At 39.6% G+C, this 20,562-nt stretch overlaps 1 protein-coding gene across 1 annotated transcript in view; it reads right to left on the reverse strand.

Moving 5' to 3' along the window:
• CALCR (calcitonin receptor) overlaps positions 1–2,798 on the reverse strand; it is a 42,408-nt gene extending 39,610 nt beyond the window's left edge. The window contains exons 1-2 of the mRNA XM_055420435.2: positions 2,686–2,798; positions 1,532–1,642 (exon numbers count right to left, since the gene is read on the reverse strand). Coding sequence (XP_055276410.2) covers positions 1,532–1,642; positions 2,686–2,716 — 142 coding nt within the window. The 5' untranslated portion in view covers positions 2,717–2,798. The remainder of the gene's footprint in view (positions 1–1,531; positions 1,643–2,685) is intronic.
• Positions 2,799–20,562: the final 17,764 nt, after the last annotated feature.

A 20,562-nucleotide genomic window follows, 5' to 3' on the forward strand; every position in this document is an offset into this window, starting at 1 on the left:
AAAGTACCAAAGAATTTAAGTTTGCTGAATACAGATATATTTAAGAATTGCCTTTCTTTTGAAGTAGATCTGTTCCCCAGCTGAGAGGGTTCTATCTAAAAATCAGGCTGAAGAGATGGATCTATGCCTGGAAATCACTGTTTGGCTAACCCCAAAGTTGCCTTTTAGTTAATAATTGTAGCCACTTTAGCAACAGCCCATTGCTGCTTTGGAACTGGCCTTGCAGCCTCAATTACAGAACAACCCTTTGTGCTAATCAGGTTCCTCTAAGGCAGTCATCAGATCAAGATTGATGACGCATCATTTATTGGGACAAGTTAGTAAACCTGGGGACCACCATCAAATAGCACAGAGTTAGGGTTTACAGGAAGGTAGTGATGAGCAGGGAAAAATGATATGTTCTTTCTCTCTTCACATTCCAACTCTTAAAATGAGAATTCCTAGAAGTGGCTGGCCTGAACTGGTTTTAAAAGTGCCCCACTGTAATTCCACTTCCATTATCTTCTCTCACGGGGGTCAAACTTTATAGCTCATTCTCAGAGGAAGCATGAAAGCAAGTCCCCCACCAGTGTGGCTAGACTGAAGCCTGAAGGAAAACCATGTGCTCCCTTGAAAGTTTTGAAAACCACTTCAACCTACATAAGTTTGTACAATGATTTAGAAATATTGTTTCTCAAATGCTTTTTTCATTTACTTAGAAAAGGGTTAGGTAGGAGTTCAGAAGACTTGGGTTCAGTTGTGGTTTTATATAAAATATTGTGTGAGTATAAAAGAAGATAATATATATGAAACTGTTTTGGAAAGTAAAAAAAGAATATTCAATGAAAACACTCCTATGTTACTTTCATAATTACAGTGACTTTGATGTTATTAATTAACTTAACACATTTGTTGGCTGTTCATGTGGGGCAGGGCGTAGAGCTGGGTTAGTATGATCCATGTTAACAGTACCAGCCTTCTTTACTGAGCATATTTCAATCATCTGCTGTTGGAACAGAAATCTAGTAAATGTTTGGAGTTACCACCTTCTGATTTCTCTTCCCTATACATGATAGTTTCATATCATTTTCAACATTACAATCAACTTCCCATTATGCTTGTTCCACCAGCCCAGTACTCACAAACTCTAGACCAAGGATTTGCATAAGTCATCAAATGGGAGACAACTGAAAATTTTACAAAAACTTCAGCTGTAAATAAAAACTGTTCAGTTTTAGAAAAAGTGATTGCAATGTTTATTAAAATTCAATATGACATATTTAAAATATATAAATGTTTCATTTTAATCTAATATTTAATAGAATTTATGACCAACATGCACACGCACAACTGGTCATTGGCTTAAAAAATAAGGGCAGCTCACAATCTTTGTACAACTGCATATTTCATTTGTGGAAACGTTTCAGAACGTGCTAAACTGCAGAGACTATGGTTTGGTAGTATATTTTGCATCTGATTTTCTTTTTGGAACTAGAAAAACACTAAAAGAGTCATAGCAAGATATAAACTTAAAAAAAAAGAAATATTCTACCTTCCACATCAAAGTCCGGAAAATAATCTGGGCAGTGCTGTTCAGCGAGCGTTCCAGCGGGCGTATCGTCCCAGCAGGCCCAGCCATCCCAGGTGCGGTTGCAGTACAGACCTGGCCATTTAGAAAGAAATTACACTGCAGTTATCAAAAACCATAGAGTCCTCAGCGAGATTTAACAGGGCATAGACGGTTACTCCGGAGAAGGCAGTGGCAAGCCACTCCAGTACTCTTGCCTAGAAAATCCCATGGATGGAGGAGCCTGGTAGGCTGCAGTCCATGGGGTCGCTAAGGGTCGGACACGACTGAGCGACTTCACTTTCACTTTTCACTTTCCACTTTCACACATTGGAGAAGGAAATGGCAACCCACTCCAGTGTTCTTGCCTGGAGAATCCCAGGGACGGGGGAGCCTGGTGGGCTGCCGTCTATGGGGTCACACAGAGTCGGACACGACTGAAGTGACTGCAGCAGCAGCAGACGATTCCTCAGGGGCTCTCCACTCGGGTATGCAGCAGTAGCAGCAACAAAATAAGGGTACTAACTTTTCTAATTACTAAGGGAATTTCCATTTTGGGGGGTAGGATATTCTCCATTTATTCCTCAAAAGGCTTACTTGTCATCTGTGTTGAATTTTTCCTCCAAAATTTCTCCTTTATGATATCATCAGAAATGTTATGAAAGAGACTTTGTAAAAGTATATGCTCTATCATGGGTGCAGTGCTCAGCTGCTAAGTCATGTCCAACTCTTTATGACCCCATGGACTGTGGCCCTCCAGGCTCCTCTGTCCATGGGAGTCTCCAGGCAAGAATACTGGAGTGGGTTGCCATGCCCTACTCCAGGGGATCTTCCCGACCCAGGGATCGAACCTGGGTCTCCTGCATTGGCAGGCAGATTCTTCACTGCTGAGCCCCTACTGGGCTACTCTACTTAATTTTGTCTTAAGGGCAGATGTTAACCAAAAGCAGTCAGATGAACCTGAGCAAAGAAACTAGGCATGTCTGTGGCATAAAATACACAAACATACCACAGTATGAAAGCCACTGTTAAAAACACTGGCATATTAAATTAATTGAGTTAACACATATTTACCCACAGAAGAAAATAAGCCTTTACTACTGTTTGAAACACACATTCACATACAGCCTTCTTTTTACCTTCTCCTTCGTAGGGGGGTAACTTCTGCATTCGGTCAAAGCATTTGTGCTGTGCCTGCAACAGTCTCTGTTTTCCTAAAAGGAACAGAAATGGCTCCGGCTCCAGTGTTGGAGAGTAGGTGGAATCTGAACTGGCAGGAAGAACCGGAAGTGGACGCTGTATTAGACAGGAAATGGAGTTACTTATGGACAGTAGAGATAGGGGAATACATAATGAAACAATCAAAAAGTATAAAAACATTTATTTTCCTTCTATAAGCAACAATTATGCACGGTCTCTATGTGGCTTATTTTTTATTTATAATTTAAGTGTATTTATATTTCATCTATAAATTCTACCTAAAATTTTCATATTTGCATTCATTCCATCCACACTGAAAATGTATAGCACCCACACAGACCCATGCACCTCTTTACAAGATTTTTAAAATTTTATTATGAATGTAAAGTTTAGAAATAAATAACCTGATTTCCAAAAAATATGAATATTAAATCAACTTTGCTTTCTTTGGAGCTCCTAAGAATCATGAATCATGTTATTCAAAGTAGATATATTAGTGCAATAAATAAGTTTTAATTGGATTCTTTCAACTGCTTTTTTTGTACTTAGATTGCACACACTGCCAAAAAATTTACCCCATTTATTCCACAGAACAAACAAAATATATACTTTTGACATATTCTGCTTTGGATAATTGCCTCAGTTCAGTTCAGTTCAGTCACTCAGTCGTGTCCGACTCTCCGCGACCCCATCTCTTTAAACTGGTTTCATCAGCAGATGACCTATACAAGGTAATTCATTTTCACTGCTGAAAATTAATGTAAATCTTAAATATTTCTCCTAGTGCTTCTGAATTTTCAGTGCAGGCTGACATTATTTTGTCAGTCTGTTAGTTTTCATTACCATCATAGGTCCTATTAATCAAACTTGTGTGTCTGTGTATCTGAAAAGATGGATGTCTGACAAATTGTCTTAAGCTGTGTTTAGATAGATTTCAATTACTTTTGTGGCTCTGATGTTTTTGATTGTGCTTGAATTGGAATTTTTTTATATCCATGTTCTGCATAGAGAGTTTTTTTGGAGAAGACTTGCAAGCGTCAACCTGCATTGACTTATGTTTTTCTGAAGTTAGAAATACTCCTGACTTTCTATCACACCTGCTGAAATTGGCCTTATTCTGTTTAAATTATTCTAAGATGGAAGTTTCCCCATTATACTGATGGCAGAGATAGCATTATATACCTTTCTCTATTCTCCACAGTTGCTAAAATAAATATCCTTATTAAGCTGACCCATATACCCCAGGATATTCATGGTAGAGCCTCACTGTTTTCTAGCATATCTCACTATATAGACAGTGCATCCTGTCCCATGAGGTAGTTTAAGGTTAAACAATAAAAATTCATAGTGGAGAGAGAGAGAGGAGCAGGGAGCAAGAAAAGATGGGAATGACTGCAGATCCAAGGTAGAATTGGACTTTGATATATGTACTGTCTGCATAGGCAGAGAAGAGAGGGAAGGCTTTCTGGATGGAAGGTAAGGCACACAGGTAAGCCCAGAGGAAGGAAAGGGCATGTGTGAAATTGTACAGAAACCAAACTGGAGGGGAGCATGTTTGAGGGTAAGAAATGAAATCAAGGAAAATCAGATAATACAGAGCCCTATGAAAACAAACACAAAACTTTTGGGACATGAAAGGCTCAAGATATTTTAGCCAATATTTTAAAAGCATGATAAAGTAAAGATGTCTTGCAGTTTTTTGACCAGTGAAGGTTGCGAAAGGAGAGTTAGGCATCCGATTAGAGCAGGAAAGGCCAGTCAGTCAGGCAGCTCAAGGCATGAACTATATCACCTTAAGATGGAACAAGAAATGGCACCTCAGCACTTTTTCAAATAATAAGAGCACTGAAGTATACCTGATGGTAAGGATTGGAGGACAGTAAGAGTCATATGGCCCAGATATTTTAGCCAATACAGCTAGGAAAAAAAAAAATGTAGTGTCTTGAGAAAGAGAAAGAGAAGACATTAAGAAAGGAAAACCTTTCTTTGGGGAGAAGATAAGTTCTCTTTTGGACTGGATGTGGAAGTATCAGCAAGTCATCTGAGTAGAAATCACTTTCAAACAGAAGAGGATGAATATTTATTTTTGTTGTAACATTATGGTTACAACTCTATGTGAATACTTATTGCAAATATAGTTGACACCACTCTTAAGTATTAGGATTATTTCTAATTTTAATGCCTCTAGAATTCATGATAGGAAATGAACAAACCGACAATGATGATTAAAGGTGTACACGTCCTTTATCAAGATGGCTGAAAACCATTATGTTGTGATAGAATATGATGTCATATATAATTTTTTTCTGTCACTTATATTAGATATGCTAGACACTAGGAACTATTTTGCTTAAGCTTGACCAAAGTAACATTCTGAATTCTATTTTTAAACAGACTGAACAACCCATTAGATGCTCCTGTGTTAGCTGGATATTCATGGAGGCCATGGGGAGGCAGTGTGTACAAGAATAGCAAGCGGAAACCCTATACCTGTATTTTCAATGACGACATTATTTGGTTTAATGCAGTCTTAAACACAGTAATCATGGCAACATGACCGTCTGAAAAAGTAGCTGTAGTTCATGTAGACGACAGTAGCATTTTATCATTCCTCCAATGTTGAAACAAAACTCCAGTGAACTTCCTGTAACATGGTTCAACGGAGATTGTTTCAACACTGAGGGAATGAGCAATTAGAACTTCTGTCCTCAGAGGGGCCATAAGAATCTGAGTCCGCTCCTGGTCTGGTTCATGTTTGAGCACTGACAATGCAGTTTTTCCAGTGGTAGCTGAATGTTTCAGTGATTTTTCTTCTGAAAATAACATACAAGTTGAGGCATCTGTTATATATGTATACATGACATATATACATATATAACCATTACATCTATGTAATTCTAATCATGGAATTACTACTGCTGAAAAATAACATATACATTTCATCAGGTTCATTGAACATATTAAACTGTTTGCTGATGATTTCAGAGATTAAAAATTGTTAGTGAGGTGGTACAATTTTCAGCAGTAAAGAGGGAAAATATAAACAGTAGTGATTAAACCACCAAAGTGGTGTGAAAACAATATTCCACTTATCATATGTGCTATGCTTATTCTATATATTCGTGGAATGTAAATATATAATTTTATGCTCACATGAAGATAGAAATGAGACATGAGGGACATGTTGTTTTTCTTAATAAAGACTGAAATTCGAAGTTTTGCATTCAAGTCATCTTGCATGATGCTTCCAAAATCAAACAAAAAAACACCTCTTAATTGTTGTCCTATGCAGCAGTTTAATCGCCGTATATGTGATGTCACTCCTACAGGTTCCAGTAGATGGCGCCACACATACGACCACCAAGCTGCCACTGACCGCTGTAGTCGGCAGAGGACGCGCCACTGTTCTTTCACTTTGAGGGCCAGTGCCAGGCACTGTCCCAGGTTCTGAAGAGTCAGCAGTGAGAACAAAACCGGCAAGGTCCCTGCCCTCGTGGAGCTTACATTCTAGAAGGTTCCATCCACACTAGTCCTGGGGTCTAGAAGTAAAGCGATCTGATTTGAATGGCTGTGTGTTTAAGCAATTCCTGCTTTGATGTAAGACAATCAGCTTCCTTGCGTGTTACAGGTGGTTTCCAGAAGAACAGAGAGAACAAGAAGAGAGCAGTTCTGTGTCGAACTTTAGAAATGGTTCCAAACTACTGACTGTGGGGATCCATGCTACTGGCTTGAAGGACGTTTCCACAGACTGTCACAGACACACCTGTTCTAATGGGAATATGCATCCAGAATTCACAAGTCGATATGACCAACTTTCCATGTCGCTGTTCTTAATAATGATAATGTCTGTGTTAGGATGGTGTGTAGTTTTCAGTTACCTATACTTTTCAAAGGATAAAATGGAGGTCTGTCAAGTGTTAGCTCTGCGGGTTCCAGATGGGGTCAGACGCCTGACTGTGTACTTTCTACCTAAGCATTATATAAAACTCCTGTATATATCATAAGGGGCTTCCCAGGGGGCGCTAGTAAAGAACCCACCTGCCAATGCAGGAGACTAAGAGACCTGGGTTGGATCCCTGAGTCAGGAAGATCCCCTGGAGCAGGAAATGGCAACCCACTCCAGTATTCTTGCCTGGAGAATCCCATGGACAGAGGAGCCTAGTGGCTTACAGTCCATGGTGTCATAAATTCAATGCAAATAGGGGAACACAGTTAAGTGAACAACAGCAACGAATGCTTCTCAGAAGAGCCTGCTTTCTCCGCGTCTTCCTCGTTGCTGTGATCGCTGTCATCATCCAGCGTCTTTGGAGCACTATGTGCCAAGCACTGTTCTAAGCCTCTTGTGTTACTGCACAAGAAGAGAAAGCGAGTGCTTTTGGGAAACGTAGATGAGGCTAAGGGAATGTGGTGACCCAAACTGACAATTTTTAAAGGCCATTTGGAAATCAGGTTGGTAGAATTCAGTAAATATATTGGTAGTGGTTTTTCATAATACTGTATCTAAGAAGTGACATTTTAGAGTAATTAATGTCATGAAAAATTTTCCTTTTCTCTGAAGAATATTAATGTGGAACATAATGAGTGTTTTAGAAGAAAACTGATATATCAAAAATTTTATGGACAAATCCTCCAGATGAAATATATAATCCAAACAGAAGCAAAATTTGTTTGTCACAGTGAAGATCTCATAAAGCCATTTAAGTGTCCTGTGCAATCATGCTTGCTAGTAAAAAGATGCCTACAAACCACAAGGCACCTGTCATGCTCATGCAAATGTATGAAATTCTTTCAAACTTTGAATTTTAAAATGTACTAGGTAAGAGTTTTTAAAAGGTGAGCTTTTTTTAAAAAAAAAAACCACACCATGAGTTTTGTAGTCTTTGTTAAAAGACTTTGTTTAGTCTTTCCTAAAAAAGAGATGATTGGATAATATTCAAACTATCTTATTATCTTAGTTATTTTATCATTTCTTCTATCAATGTCTAGTTATATGATTTGTGAAGCAAAATTCAGGAATATTCACATATAGTTGATCACATAGGATTTCATTTAAGATATGAATAACAATATCAATATGAATAAAATATACCAATCTCTCTGCATCTATAGAATATGACACAAGGCTTAGACATTTACAGACAAAAGAAAATATTCCAATAGTTTCTACAATATTCTTGTTTAAAATTTATTTCCAATGGCATGAAGATACATGCATTTCCAAGTACTGGATTACTTTTAGCAAATTATATTGTACTTTATCTGAAGATTAAAATAACACGGCTGTCTTACATAATAAAATAAACTCTCCTCATTCAGACAGGTACAGAAGGAAGGACATTAGCAATTAATTATTCCCATAAACTTTGATGTGCAACATTGTAAAATGTAAATCCCCTTAAAATTAAATTGACAGGCATGGAATGTTAGTTATAGTTTTCCTTGAATAATGTAAAGAGGAGATTTGTTAACAAAATATTAAAGAAAATTATAGTTTGTCTTCTGGAGAACAATGTCTACCCTTGCTCAATTATACTCAACCTTACTGTTTCAGCATTCTTGATTAACATAGCTTAAAATAACTCTGCTTCACTTACATTCAGGAAGATGAAGAGGGTCAAGCACCAGCGTGTGAGTGTGAACTTCATCTTGGGCCTTTGAAAACGGTCTTTTAAGACCTAAAAAATACAAAAGTAACAAAGACATTTAAATTAATGTAGCTCTAGTATTGCCTGTGGCCTTTTTCTCCCCTGTTGATCTGACTTGAAGATCAATGTCCCAAGACACCCTAAATAAATTCCATGTAAAGTAAGAACAGTATGCTTGACATATATATATACACACAGACTATAATGTGTAAAAGAAATAACTAGCAGGAAGCTGCTGTATAACACAGGTAGCCCAGCCTGTTACACTGTGATGACCTAGAGGGGTAGAATGGGCAGGGGGCTCAAGGGGGAGGGGATGTATGTATATATATGTATATAATTATGATTATGACTGATTCACACTGATGTAAGGCAGGGACCACCACAACATTGTAAAGCAATTATTCTCCAATAAGAAAAGGTACAAAAAAAGAGGACAGTATTTTTATGAGGCAAATGCAACTACATGTTTCACTGCCACTCCTCTCAACCTGGAGAGACTGTTGTCTGGTTGTTGTCTAAAGTTCTCCCATTAAGAAATTCTTGAGCCCCCTTTACATGTCAGGACCACAATAAAGGATTCTGAGAAATCAAGAGCAATCAACGTGGACTTTGATTAACACATAGCATCAAAATAACTGCTGAAAATTTCACTGAAAACATCCGCAAAAAAGTCACTTCCCTGGGCATGAATAAATAAAATTTGTGCTTTGTAAAGGACTAATAGCCATGCCTTCTGGGTAATCAAAAGCCAACTTTTATTTAAATAGTTTATTTAGAGCCTTGATTATTTCTCTTTCCTACAAATTCCTCAAGTTTCAAGTTGCTATTAAGAATAAATTTCTTCCACAGTAAGACTTGTGTTTGTCACCTAACAGCTCGCCAGTCCTACTCAAAAGCACAATAGTCAGAAATAGGCTGCTTTGTCACAAATAAACAGTTTTTCATTTCCCTGCAGATAATTTTATACATGAAAAAATAAAGGGGTGAAAAAAATTTTAAATACAAACATTTCCTTTCTTCAGTGGGATTTGTGTGAAAACGGTTTCAAATAGGGGTGAGTGGTTATAATTGCATCTAATGCTGTATTGACTGCACCACTCTGAGATTTTACATATTCTGGTTTGACTTAGTATCCACACTGTGTGCCTGTTGGGCTGTACCCTGTAGGCCTGTAAGACTTCAGACTGAAGAAAGGGCCTGGAGACGACGGTGGAAACATCAAGTGTTCATTGGAGAGGGGACCTTAAGCCAAAGGTCCTGGCACAAATCCCAACATTGTCAGCAAACGGCAGGCAGGACATGGCAGCAATCTTTGCTACTCAGGGGAGAAGGTGGCTACCACTTACGGGGGGAATTTACATCAGGTTGGCTCAGTTGCCAGGGAAACCAGCAGCTGGGGCAGGGAGCAAGCACGTGGGCAGTTACTAATTAGGCCTACAATTAAGAGGACTGGATAGTCACTTGAAAGAAACAAAGCCTGGTCCAGAGAGCAAGAGAGCAGCCATCTTGAGTGGCCTGGCCGTATGCTCCATCCCTACATACCCTGCAGGGTCCTTACAATCTTGGCCTACTCCTTTTCTGTGGCATCGCTGGGGTCAGGCATAGAGAGGCATGCTGCAACCAAACACCATGCATGCAATACAGGTAACAGCAGCCAAGAGGCGGGCAAACTTTGGAGCCAGGGGCTTTTCAGGTCAACTTTCATCTGGAAGTCCAGCTGAGGATAACAGTGTCATCTCACTACAACAATGCGTGCTCAGTCGCTCAGTCATGTCTGACTCTTTGCAACCCATGGACTATAGCCCACCAGAGGGACCCAGTAATCAAACTCACTTCACAGTGAGGTCACTACTGTTGCCCAGTCCATGAACAGACTCCCTCCACTTAGACTAAGGAGAGGATGTAAGATGTTCAGCAGGCCCAATACAGGGGAGATATGACCATTAAGCAAAATACAAGCAGTAAGAGCATTGTGAGATAATACCGCCCTGCTGTGGTTTTCGTCTCGGTCTGTAGGATGATCCCACCTGTCCAGCCCTAGTTCCCAGAGCTGGTGCCGAATACTGGAGAGACAGTATAATGGACCAAGGGTTAATATGATGGTGCCCTAATTAATTCCTTTAGTAGTTTCAGGTGGGGCTGAGTAGAAGACAGGTGAAGCCTTTAAATCCCTTTCTACTATTAGTCCCCAGGAGGAAGCAAACTCAAACCCCCGGGGCCGTACCTGCCAGCCCCAGGGTTATTTATAATGTGTTCTTCTGGGGGCAGATCCCATGGCAAGAGCAAAAGCAAGCTATTGTCCTGACCGACCACTGGCAGCAGTCCTCAGGTGGTCAACAGTTGAACTTGGATGGTGTTGACCAGTTGCCTCTGGGTTAACATGGTGTAAACACTGGAGTGGTTGCTCCTGGGACATGTTCACATGCAGAGAGAGTTTTCCCATCTCAGCTGTCATTACATAGTCCCTTCATCCTTTCAATGAGCCTGTCGGGCAGGTGGAAATGCTAGTGTGAAGCATCTGTATTGGCCCCTTCTTAAACTTGGTGGCCATTTTGAATGGCTCTACAGTTCCAGTAGGCCTTTGTAACACCTTGCACCTGTTGTGGGGCTTCCCTCAAAGTTCAGTTGGTAAAAAATCTGGCTGCAATGCAGGAGACCCCAGTTTGATTCCTGGGTGGGGAAGATCCGCTGGAGAAGGGATAGGCTACCCACTCCAGTATTCTTGGGCTTCCCTGGTGGCTCAGCTGGTAAGGAATCCGCCTGCAATGTGGGAGGCCTGGGTTCAATCCCTGGGTTGGGAAGATCCTGGAGAAGTGAAAGGTTCCCCACTCCAGTATTCTGGCCTGGAGAATTCCATGGACTGTAGAGTCCCTGGGGTGGCAGCTGTTGTAACGCATTGTAGACTACAAACAGCTATTGTCCCACTATGCAGTACCGTTGCTCTGCCCTCTGCATAGCGGGGACCAGAAGCCCAAGGGTATTGTGCAGTTGCCATGGGCCCCAAACCCTTCTGGTTAACCGGCCACCTCCAACTCGTGAGCTTGCCCCTGAGTTAAAAGCCTGTGTCTTTGACTGTTTAGGGCTGGTGGTTGGGGGTACACTTGTCTTACCTGACCAGCTAACATCCAAGTATTTGATAGATAATCCATGTCCTTACACTTTGTCTGTATTCTTTAGCCATCCCCACACAGTCAGAAGGGCCAGGAGCATGGGACAGCTACCTTTAAACTTGTAAGAAGTTCTGAGATTAGCAGATCATCAGCTTAATGGAAAAGAAAGACATCTCTCATGGTGGTCAGCTCCGCAGGGCCATACATGCTGGGGGACCGCCTCCTCAGATCACTTCCTCAACTTTTCACACGCCATCCTTATTTTATGATATCTTGGGGCTCACGGGAGTTTTTTAGGCCTCTTGGCTACCTCACCAGTGACTGCTGTCATTCGTTGAGTCACTCAGTCGTGCCTGACTCTTTGTGACTCCATGGACTGGACTGTAGCACGCCAGGCTTCCCTGAGCCTCAGTATTTCCCAGAGTTTGCTCACACTCATGTCTATCGATCTGATGATGCCATCTGACCATCTCATCCCCTGTCGTCCCCTTCTCCTCCTGCCTTCAACCTTTCCCAGCATCAGGACCTTTTCAAATGAGCCGGCTGTTCACATCAGGTGGCCAAAGTATTGGAGCTTCAGCATCAGTCCTTCCATTGAATATTCGGGGTTGATTTTCTTTAGGATTGACAGAGGGCTGCACTTTGTAGGTCTGCAAGCTTTGTAGTTGCCTAGCCTTGGGACCCATGAGCCACAGGAGACGGCAACAGAGACTCAGGAGTTTACTGGATGTGGGCTCTGGAGTGATAGCTCCTGCCATCCTGCCCCAGGCAGGATGGGGCAGCAACCTCATTACTAGGTGGGGCAGTGGGGCGGGGAATGAGGCTACCATCTAAAGGGGAACTGACGGCATGTGGTTTCGGTTACCATGTTGGTTTGGTTACCAGGGAAACTAGCAGCTGGGCAGAGGGCAATCACGTGGACAGTGACTAATTAGGTCCTATCATCAAGGGGATTGGACATTCATGTGAGAGAAGCAGGCTCTGGTCAAGCAAGGGATGTACAGAAAGCAAGAAAATAACCATCCTGAGTAGCCTGACCATACAATGCTCCATATACTTGTCCCGCCCCAAAGTAAAATATATTCAATTTACATATTAGTATGCCATAAAACTCAGGATGTAAACTGTAATTTTCAAGTGTCATACACTGAAGCAGGATCTATGTATTTAAGTTAAACTTTAAAATATTTCGGTAGGATTCAATGGCATACAAGCATTGAAACAATCTATAAATACCCACAGGAATTTTAAACTGTAGGTCTATGAGTTTAGTCTTCCTATACATATTACTGTGTCCTTTTACACACTATTGAAAAAATCCTCTTTCAGAAAAAAAATATGCCTGATTTTATTGGATGATGGAACTGGAAGGGATTCCAGAATTCAAGTTTTCTGAATTTTTAACTGAAAACCTATTGAAATGATTTCCCTTAAATGGATTAGAAAGTTAGTGAAAGAGCTCTGGTGAGCCTAAATCATGGGCCCCCAAACTAGTATACACTCTAACTTACTCTCTTGTCCCACATCAAAATTTTCCCTAGTTGGGTTCAATCTTGTGCCAGTGAAACCTCTAAGGCTGGGTCTAGTTGGAATAGATTTAACCCACGCCCATAGTTCATTCTCTTGCTCAGTTCAATTTCTCTTAATTACCTTTAGGAATTGTTTGGCTCTGATCTTAAGGATATCTTAAGGTAGAAGGTGCTTAGCCCCAGAACAAATGGGTTGAATAAAGAAGTGACCTGTGGTTTTATTCAAAATATTTAACAATTGTTGTTACTTAAACATCCATCAATCAGAACAATTGCTGGCTGTTAACCACAGGCTCTGTTACACTAATGCTCACCAGCTCAGGCTTCTCTACTTTCCTTTCTTCCATAACTCTGCTATTCATTGTGTATGTACCTCCACATTTGTGGTGGCAGAAAAGGAGTTGGGGTGGGAAAAGGCAGAAAGCACTACATTTTTTAAAATAAAAGAATTTAAAAATTTTAATTTCTCTGACTCTAGTGATTAAGAATATTTTCTTTTATTTTTAATTAAAAAAAATTAATCACAGCATGGTTTATAATAACCAGGACATGGAAGCAACCTAGATGTCCATCTGCAGACCAATGGATAAGAAAGTTGTGGTACATATACACAATGGAGTATTACTCAGCCATTAAAAAGAATACATTTGAATCTGTTCTAATCAGGTGGATGAAACTGGAGCCTATTACACAGAGTGAAGTAAGCCAGAAAGAAAATCACCAATACAGTATAATAATGCATATATATGGAATTTAGAAAGATGGTAATGATAACCCTGTATGCGAGACAGCAAAAGAGACACAGGTGTATAAAACAGTCTTTGGGACTCTGTGGGAGAGGGCGAGGGTGGGATGGTTTGGGAGAATGGCATTGAAACATGTATATTATCATATGTGAAATGAATTGCCAGTCCAGGTTCAATGCATGAGAGAGGATGCTCGGGGCTGGTGCACTGGGATGACCCAGAGGGATGGGATGGGGAGGGAGGTGGGAGGGGGTTCAGGATGGGGAACACGTGTACACCCGTGGTGGATTCATGTCAATGTATGGCAAAACCAATACAATATTGTAAAGTAATTCAGTTCAGTTCAGTTCAGTCGCTCAGTCGTGTCCGACTCTCCGCGACCCCATGAATCACAGCATGCCAGGCCTCCCTGTCCATCACCAACTTCCGGAGTTCACTCAAACTCATGTCCACAGAGTTGGTGATGCCATCCAGCCATCTCACAATTAAAATAAATAAATTTATATTTTTAAAAAAATTATACAATTTTAAAGGTTACTTTCCACTTACAGTTATTACAAAATATTGGCTATATTCTTCATGTTGTATGATACAAGAAAGTACTTCTTGTATTTATAAATTCACTCATTAAATATCACTGAGTCAGATGCATTTCTTGCTCTTATGAGCCGTTACACACTACAGAGAATGTCCGAGTGGGACCTACCCTTATGCACCCACAATTCTGAGATTCCACATAAAGACATTTAACCTTACAAGGGACAAGTTTGCCACTGTATTTCCAATTCCAGTAGCATATATTGACTAATACTGAAAAGTGCCATCAAATGTAATTTAATCATTACAAAGCTTCCCTTTCTTATTAAATTATTTAAGGAGCCATTTCCCTGAAATTTGAGCACCTTGGAAATGATCCTATTTTCATGGCTGTGTGAGCAGTTTAAAAGGTTCTATAAAGTTAACTTGACTCCCGGGGTGAGGTGTGGGGAAATAGAGAGATGAAGCAGGATTAATGATATCAGGGATGGTCAGCCTAGTTGGATGGCTAAATGTAAGCCATGATGATGTAAATAGTTGCCATCATAGCAGTTGTTTCCCACCATGACCCTAATATGATCGAAAGGACATTTAGTTTAGTCCAAGTCAGTTTCAGTGTGGCAACCTAATATTTCAGGTGAAGAGAACATTTTGCCACCTGCTTTATTACAGAAAGCTTGGTATTTGTGAAGAACTTGCTCATGACTCACTTTGCCAGTTCGCTTTAAAAAAAATTCAGTATATAAAGAAGTTCTGGTACATAAATAAGACTTCTCCAATCATTTAATGAATTTAATTGAGAACACCAAGGAAGAAATCTGAACGAATGTTATTTGGTTGGGGATGCAGGTTCTGGGCTTGATTCAGTCTTGCTATTATGAATGTTCCCTGCGGTGTAGCTTTGGAGCACAGAAGAAAGCTGAAAGGGGGAAAAGGAAAAGTTATACTCATCTCACCTTGACTGTTTGCTTCTGCTTTCAATCTGTCTTCAGTAACTGGAAGTATAATTTTAAAAATGTTTCTCACCTTAACTGTTTGGTTCTGCTTTCAATCTGTCTTCAGTAACTGGAAGTATAATTTTAAAAATGTTTCTCACCTTAACTGTTTGCTTCTGCTTTCAATCTGCCTTCCAGTAACTGGAAGTATAATTTTAAAACTGTTTCACAATAATTCCCCAAAGGAATACTCCATAATTGAAAGAAGGCACTTAGACCAAAGAGAGAGCCGTTTCAGCAAGGACCATTCTGTATAATTAAAGCTCTGTTCATGACACAATAGCAAGTTACAATTAAAAAAAAGAGTTGGTACTAAATTAGCAATACATTTAAGACATAATGTCTGATGATCTTTCTAACTACATCCCTTAAGAGTGCCCTGATGGTGATTAGGTATTAAAAATATATTTCACAAATGTAATTACCAAACTATAAAGGGAAATGAATCTCAATGGCAGATGAAAACACCAGTCATAATAAACTGATAAAAACAACTGACAAAACACAAACAAAGGCAGAACATGTTCAGAGACATTACAGAAAATGGCCCAAAGTTTCCATTTTGCTTATCACCATTTTGCTTTTTTTGGAAATTCCCACTAGCAGGGGAAGAACACAACAAATTCTTACAATTTCAGCATTGCAATTCCTAGTATACACTATCATTGTAACCTCTGAATAGAAGGCGGGGGTGTGTGTGTGCACGCTAGTCACTCAGTCATGTCCGACTCTTGCGACCCCATGGACTGTAGCCCATCAGACTCCTCTGTTCACGGGATTCTCCAGGCAAGAATTCTGGAGTGGGTTGCCATTCTCTTCTCCAGGGGAATCTTCCCAAACCAGGGATTGAACACAGGTCTCCTGCACTGTAGGCAGATTCTTTACTGTCTGAGCTCCCAGTGCCAAACAACAAATATTCTGTTTAATAATACTGTTTAAAGAGGGGAAGATACTTTCTTTGGAGAATTTCTTGGAAAGAAATCATTGAGGACATCCATTCCTGGATATCTCCAGTGTGTTTCCAAAGAAATAGACATTACATCAAGGGATATTAGGTATTTTAATAGATCTTCTCATTTCCTCGTGGACATTGTCTGCACTATTTCTTGTGAAAGAGCACTGAGAACAAGCTGCCTTGAGCTACGATAAAAAATAGAGTGTTGTATCATTAAAATGCTTCACTAGGGTGATTTTGCCCCGATAATAAGTATATCCACGGTGAGTACTGAACTGATCATAAAAACAGAAAAAGAAAAAGCATAAAACAGAATTGAATCATAAACTAAGACAAAACAAGGGCTTCCCTGGTGGCTCGATGGTAAGAATCTGCCCACCTAAAAGGAGACCCCTGGGTTGGGAAGATCCCTTGGAGAAGGAAATGGCAACACACCCCAATATTCTTGCCTGGAAAATTCTATGGACAGAGGAGCCTGGCAGGTTATAGTCCATGGGGTTGCAAAGAGTTGGACATGACTTAGCAACTCAACAACTAAAGACAGCGCAGACAGTAAAATTTTAAATGGAAATAAGTTAAATGGCCAGAGGTCACGAATGAACTGCTAATAGTTATTACAGATGTGTTACCTGGATGGGAACCAAACAATGATGAAATATATACCATTATGGGGCAGACCGTAGATTTTGGTCCCAACTAAAGATTTCTATATTAAATATTTGTTTGATCACTTAGGACTGTGAAAGGTCTGGAGGGTCTCTGCTTTCTAGCTTACTTTTCTAAGCAAGAACTTCTCCTCCTGAAAGTGACTAATAATCGAAAGGAATAAAGTCTGAATGAGTCAAATTAGGGTTAGTTTAGTGAAAATGAAGTGTGAGCAGCCTTAATGTAATTATAAGGCAGCAGAACACTCCCTGTTGAACAGGCACTCTCCAGTGAGGTGAAGAGGTGGTAAAAGGGGGACCCATTAAGCTGTTATGTCAATTAACACCTGACTAAGAAAACCTTAGTGTAACAGCAGCCTTTCAAAAGGGCGACCAGCTGGGAGGGTAAGGAAAAGCTGGGAAAGTAGTGAGCCCAGATTGAAAAGAGGCAGAGGGAATGGTCAGGTAAGGCAGGCCAATTGGGCTCTTAATGTTGGGGTTCTGTAAGTTAAATCAGGCCCCAGGGAGAAACAGAATTACTGAGAAAGAAAGCAGAAGAAACCACACCCATATCACTGTGCGTTCAGGACTGGAATTCAGTTCAGTTCAGTTGCTCAGTCGTGTCCGACTCTTTGCGACCCCATGAATCACAGCACGCCAGGCCTCCCTGTCCATCACCAACTCCTGGAGTTCACTGAGACTCATGTCCATCAAGTTGGTGATGCCATCCAGCCATCTCATTCTCTGTCATCCCCTTCTCCTCCCGCACCCCCAATCCTTCCCAGCATCAGAGGCTTTTCCAGTGAGTCAACTCGTCGCATGAGGTGGCCAAAGTATTGCAGTTTCAGCTTTAGCATCACTCCTTCCAGGACTGGAATTAGGCTGATAAAATTTGCATTCCCTTGGGCAATTGTCCACATGGACAAGATGAAGATGGCTACGTCTCCATTTTTATCTGTAAGAATCAATGGTCCAAATTTCACAAAACCTTGACTCTCTGATTAACTTAAGGATCAAATCTATAATATGTCATTGGACACCCCTGAAGAACCTTATGGAAGCATAGATATTAAGTACAATGAAAACTTCTATTGCCATTTGGTATATACCCAGAGGAATTTATTTAATCAACAGAATCATTGAAATAATTTCATTTTTTATAGGATATAACATATAATTGCCATAATCGGGAAACATATAAATCTTTTAACATTGCCTTTGTAGTGTTATAATATCAAGAAAAATTTTATACATGCACTTATTTCTTTAGGAACGAAATTCAAGTTAGAATTCAAGTCAGTTTTAAAGGACTCTTCAGTTGGGGTTTGACTTAAGGTTATTCAATTAATAATACTTGAATCAAGGACTCTGTTCCTGCTACATCTTTAATTCAATGACTATATTTAAAATTCTAAAAATATTTAGAAAATAATTCCCAAGTAAATTGATAGAGCTCTGAAAATTAGAATAAGGACTTAGACCATCTACATGTTTAGTGGTTAGAAAGGATGAATTAATAAGGATGGCCTTCCTTTGGGACCTATGCAGCAAATTAGCTTTGCCATTAAATTGAGAGGCTTAAAGAGAGTTTTTCATCTTACCTTTTAGTGCTATCTTTATGCATTCATTTAAGTTATTACATGCAGTTTGATAGATGGCTCCTAAATATGATAATAACAGTGGGCCCCTGCGTCAGTCGCTAAATTGGTAATTGCAAGTCAAAGCAGTTTAAATTTACTAAATTATGTTGATATGTGCTCAATTATATCAGCAACAGAAAAGGTGACAAAAAATATTTTCCCAAACAACATGCCAGTGTAATAAGTCTTAAAAATAAAAAGTAAAACTAAGATTTTCCATCATGAAATTAAATTAGTTGAATGATTTAAAATGTCTTAATCACTCTGGTTATTTTGTGTTAATCACAACAGAAAATAATATCCTATTAGGTTTAAACTTTGTCAGTGATTCCTGTCTCTTAACAGTCAGATAAATATTCCTTAATATTCTAAAATAATGAGAGGTTTTCTAATATGACTTTATATAGTAAATCTCCATATATATTGTAATTTTTTTTTCTGATTTCTTGAGGATCCATATGAGGAGACTAAAATTTATTCCACTCTCCAGTGTGGAAAATAAGTTATTGTTCATTTTTTCAGGGGTCTTACTACTATCATTCATGTAGCATTAATAAGCATGAAGATATGGTATAAGCTCAATATTAAACGTGGAAGGGATATATATATATATAGTGCATGTGTGTGTGTGTGTATGTTTGAGCTATGCTGATAAAGCAACATTGGCTTTAGGTTTTTCAGGGATGTATTCTTGATGGAGTTGTGTTGTCTTTCTCCTTTACATGAAAAAGTGATGGACATTGTTTTCAAATTGTACCAGGCTCCCATAAATAATCTTTGACTTGTTACAGATGGTAGTCTCCCAAATATGGCAGCTTCAATATAAATCTCATCTCACGTCATCTTATGATGTGGTGTGGATCCTCCTTCAAGAGGTGGTGTCTATATTCATGCCTCTTCAATTTGGGGATACTTTAGTAATTGACTTGACTTACAGAGTGTGGCAAAAGTGACTCTTCATGACTTCATAGGCTCAGCTATAAAAGCCTATTTATTGGTTTCTCTTTGGGTCTCTCTTTTTATTGAGACGCTTGCCCTTGGAACCCAGCCACAATGTTGTAAAGAAGCTCAGGTTATATAACATGTAGAAGGGCCAAGTTTGTGTGTTCTGACTGACAGCCCGAGCATCAACTGCTATGCACGTGGTGATAGAGCCTTTAGACGATTCTAGTACCTCACCTATAAGACTTCAGGCTGAAGCCCCAGACATCAAGGTACAAAATCAAATTGTTTCCCCTGTGTCCTGTCTAAATTTCTGACTTATAAACAGCCAGAGATAATAAATGCTGATTATTGTTTTAAGTTATTGAATATTGAAAGTGAAAGTGAAGTGAAGTCGCTCAGTCGTGTCCGACTCTTAGCGACCCCATGGACTGTAGCCTACCAAGCTCCTCCATCCATGGGATTCTAGAGGCAAGAAGACTGGAGTGGGTTGCCATTTATGCAACAACAGGTAACTGTAATAAAACATAGCTTAAGGGCTCAGGAAAAGATTAAGGAAGAGTATTTGGGCCAAGTTTCAGTTCTACCACTTAGTAGATGTGTTAATCTAATGTAACTAATCATAAGTAAAAGATGCAACCCTCCAGGTATCAGATTTTTCATCTCTAGTTGGCAAAATTGGACTAGGTCCCTTCCAGCCCTAGGATGCATTAATCTCTGATGGACCATTCTACATAGGAGTATATCATAAGGTATATTCAATAGATAGCTGTTAAATGAATGAACAAAAATTAAAAAAATAAAATAAAATAATGACCATTTACTAAATATTTTGGGAGCTTGAGTTCTAACAGCGTGAATGGGATGAAGTGATGTATTTACCCCAAATACCTTAAATTGTTTCCAACAATATTGGTTTTTAGACAGGAAATGATGAAGTCTTATCTTGCACATCACTGAAAAGGTAATTTGGGGAGTCATTCTGTCAAGAGTTGCTGGCAACTCTTAGACTCAAGTTATGTGAAATATGATATTGTTATCCAGGAAGGAGAAGACCCTACCAGGGTGTT

Source organism: Moschus berezovskii, chromosome 3 (genome assembly GCF_049115385.1).
Source record: "Moschus berezovskii isolate FMDL1 chromosome 3, NW_MosBer_1.0, whole genome shotgun sequence".
NCBI classification, from domain to species: domain Eukaryota; kingdom Metazoa; phylum Chordata; class Mammalia; order Artiodactyla; family Moschidae; genus Moschus; species Moschus berezovskii.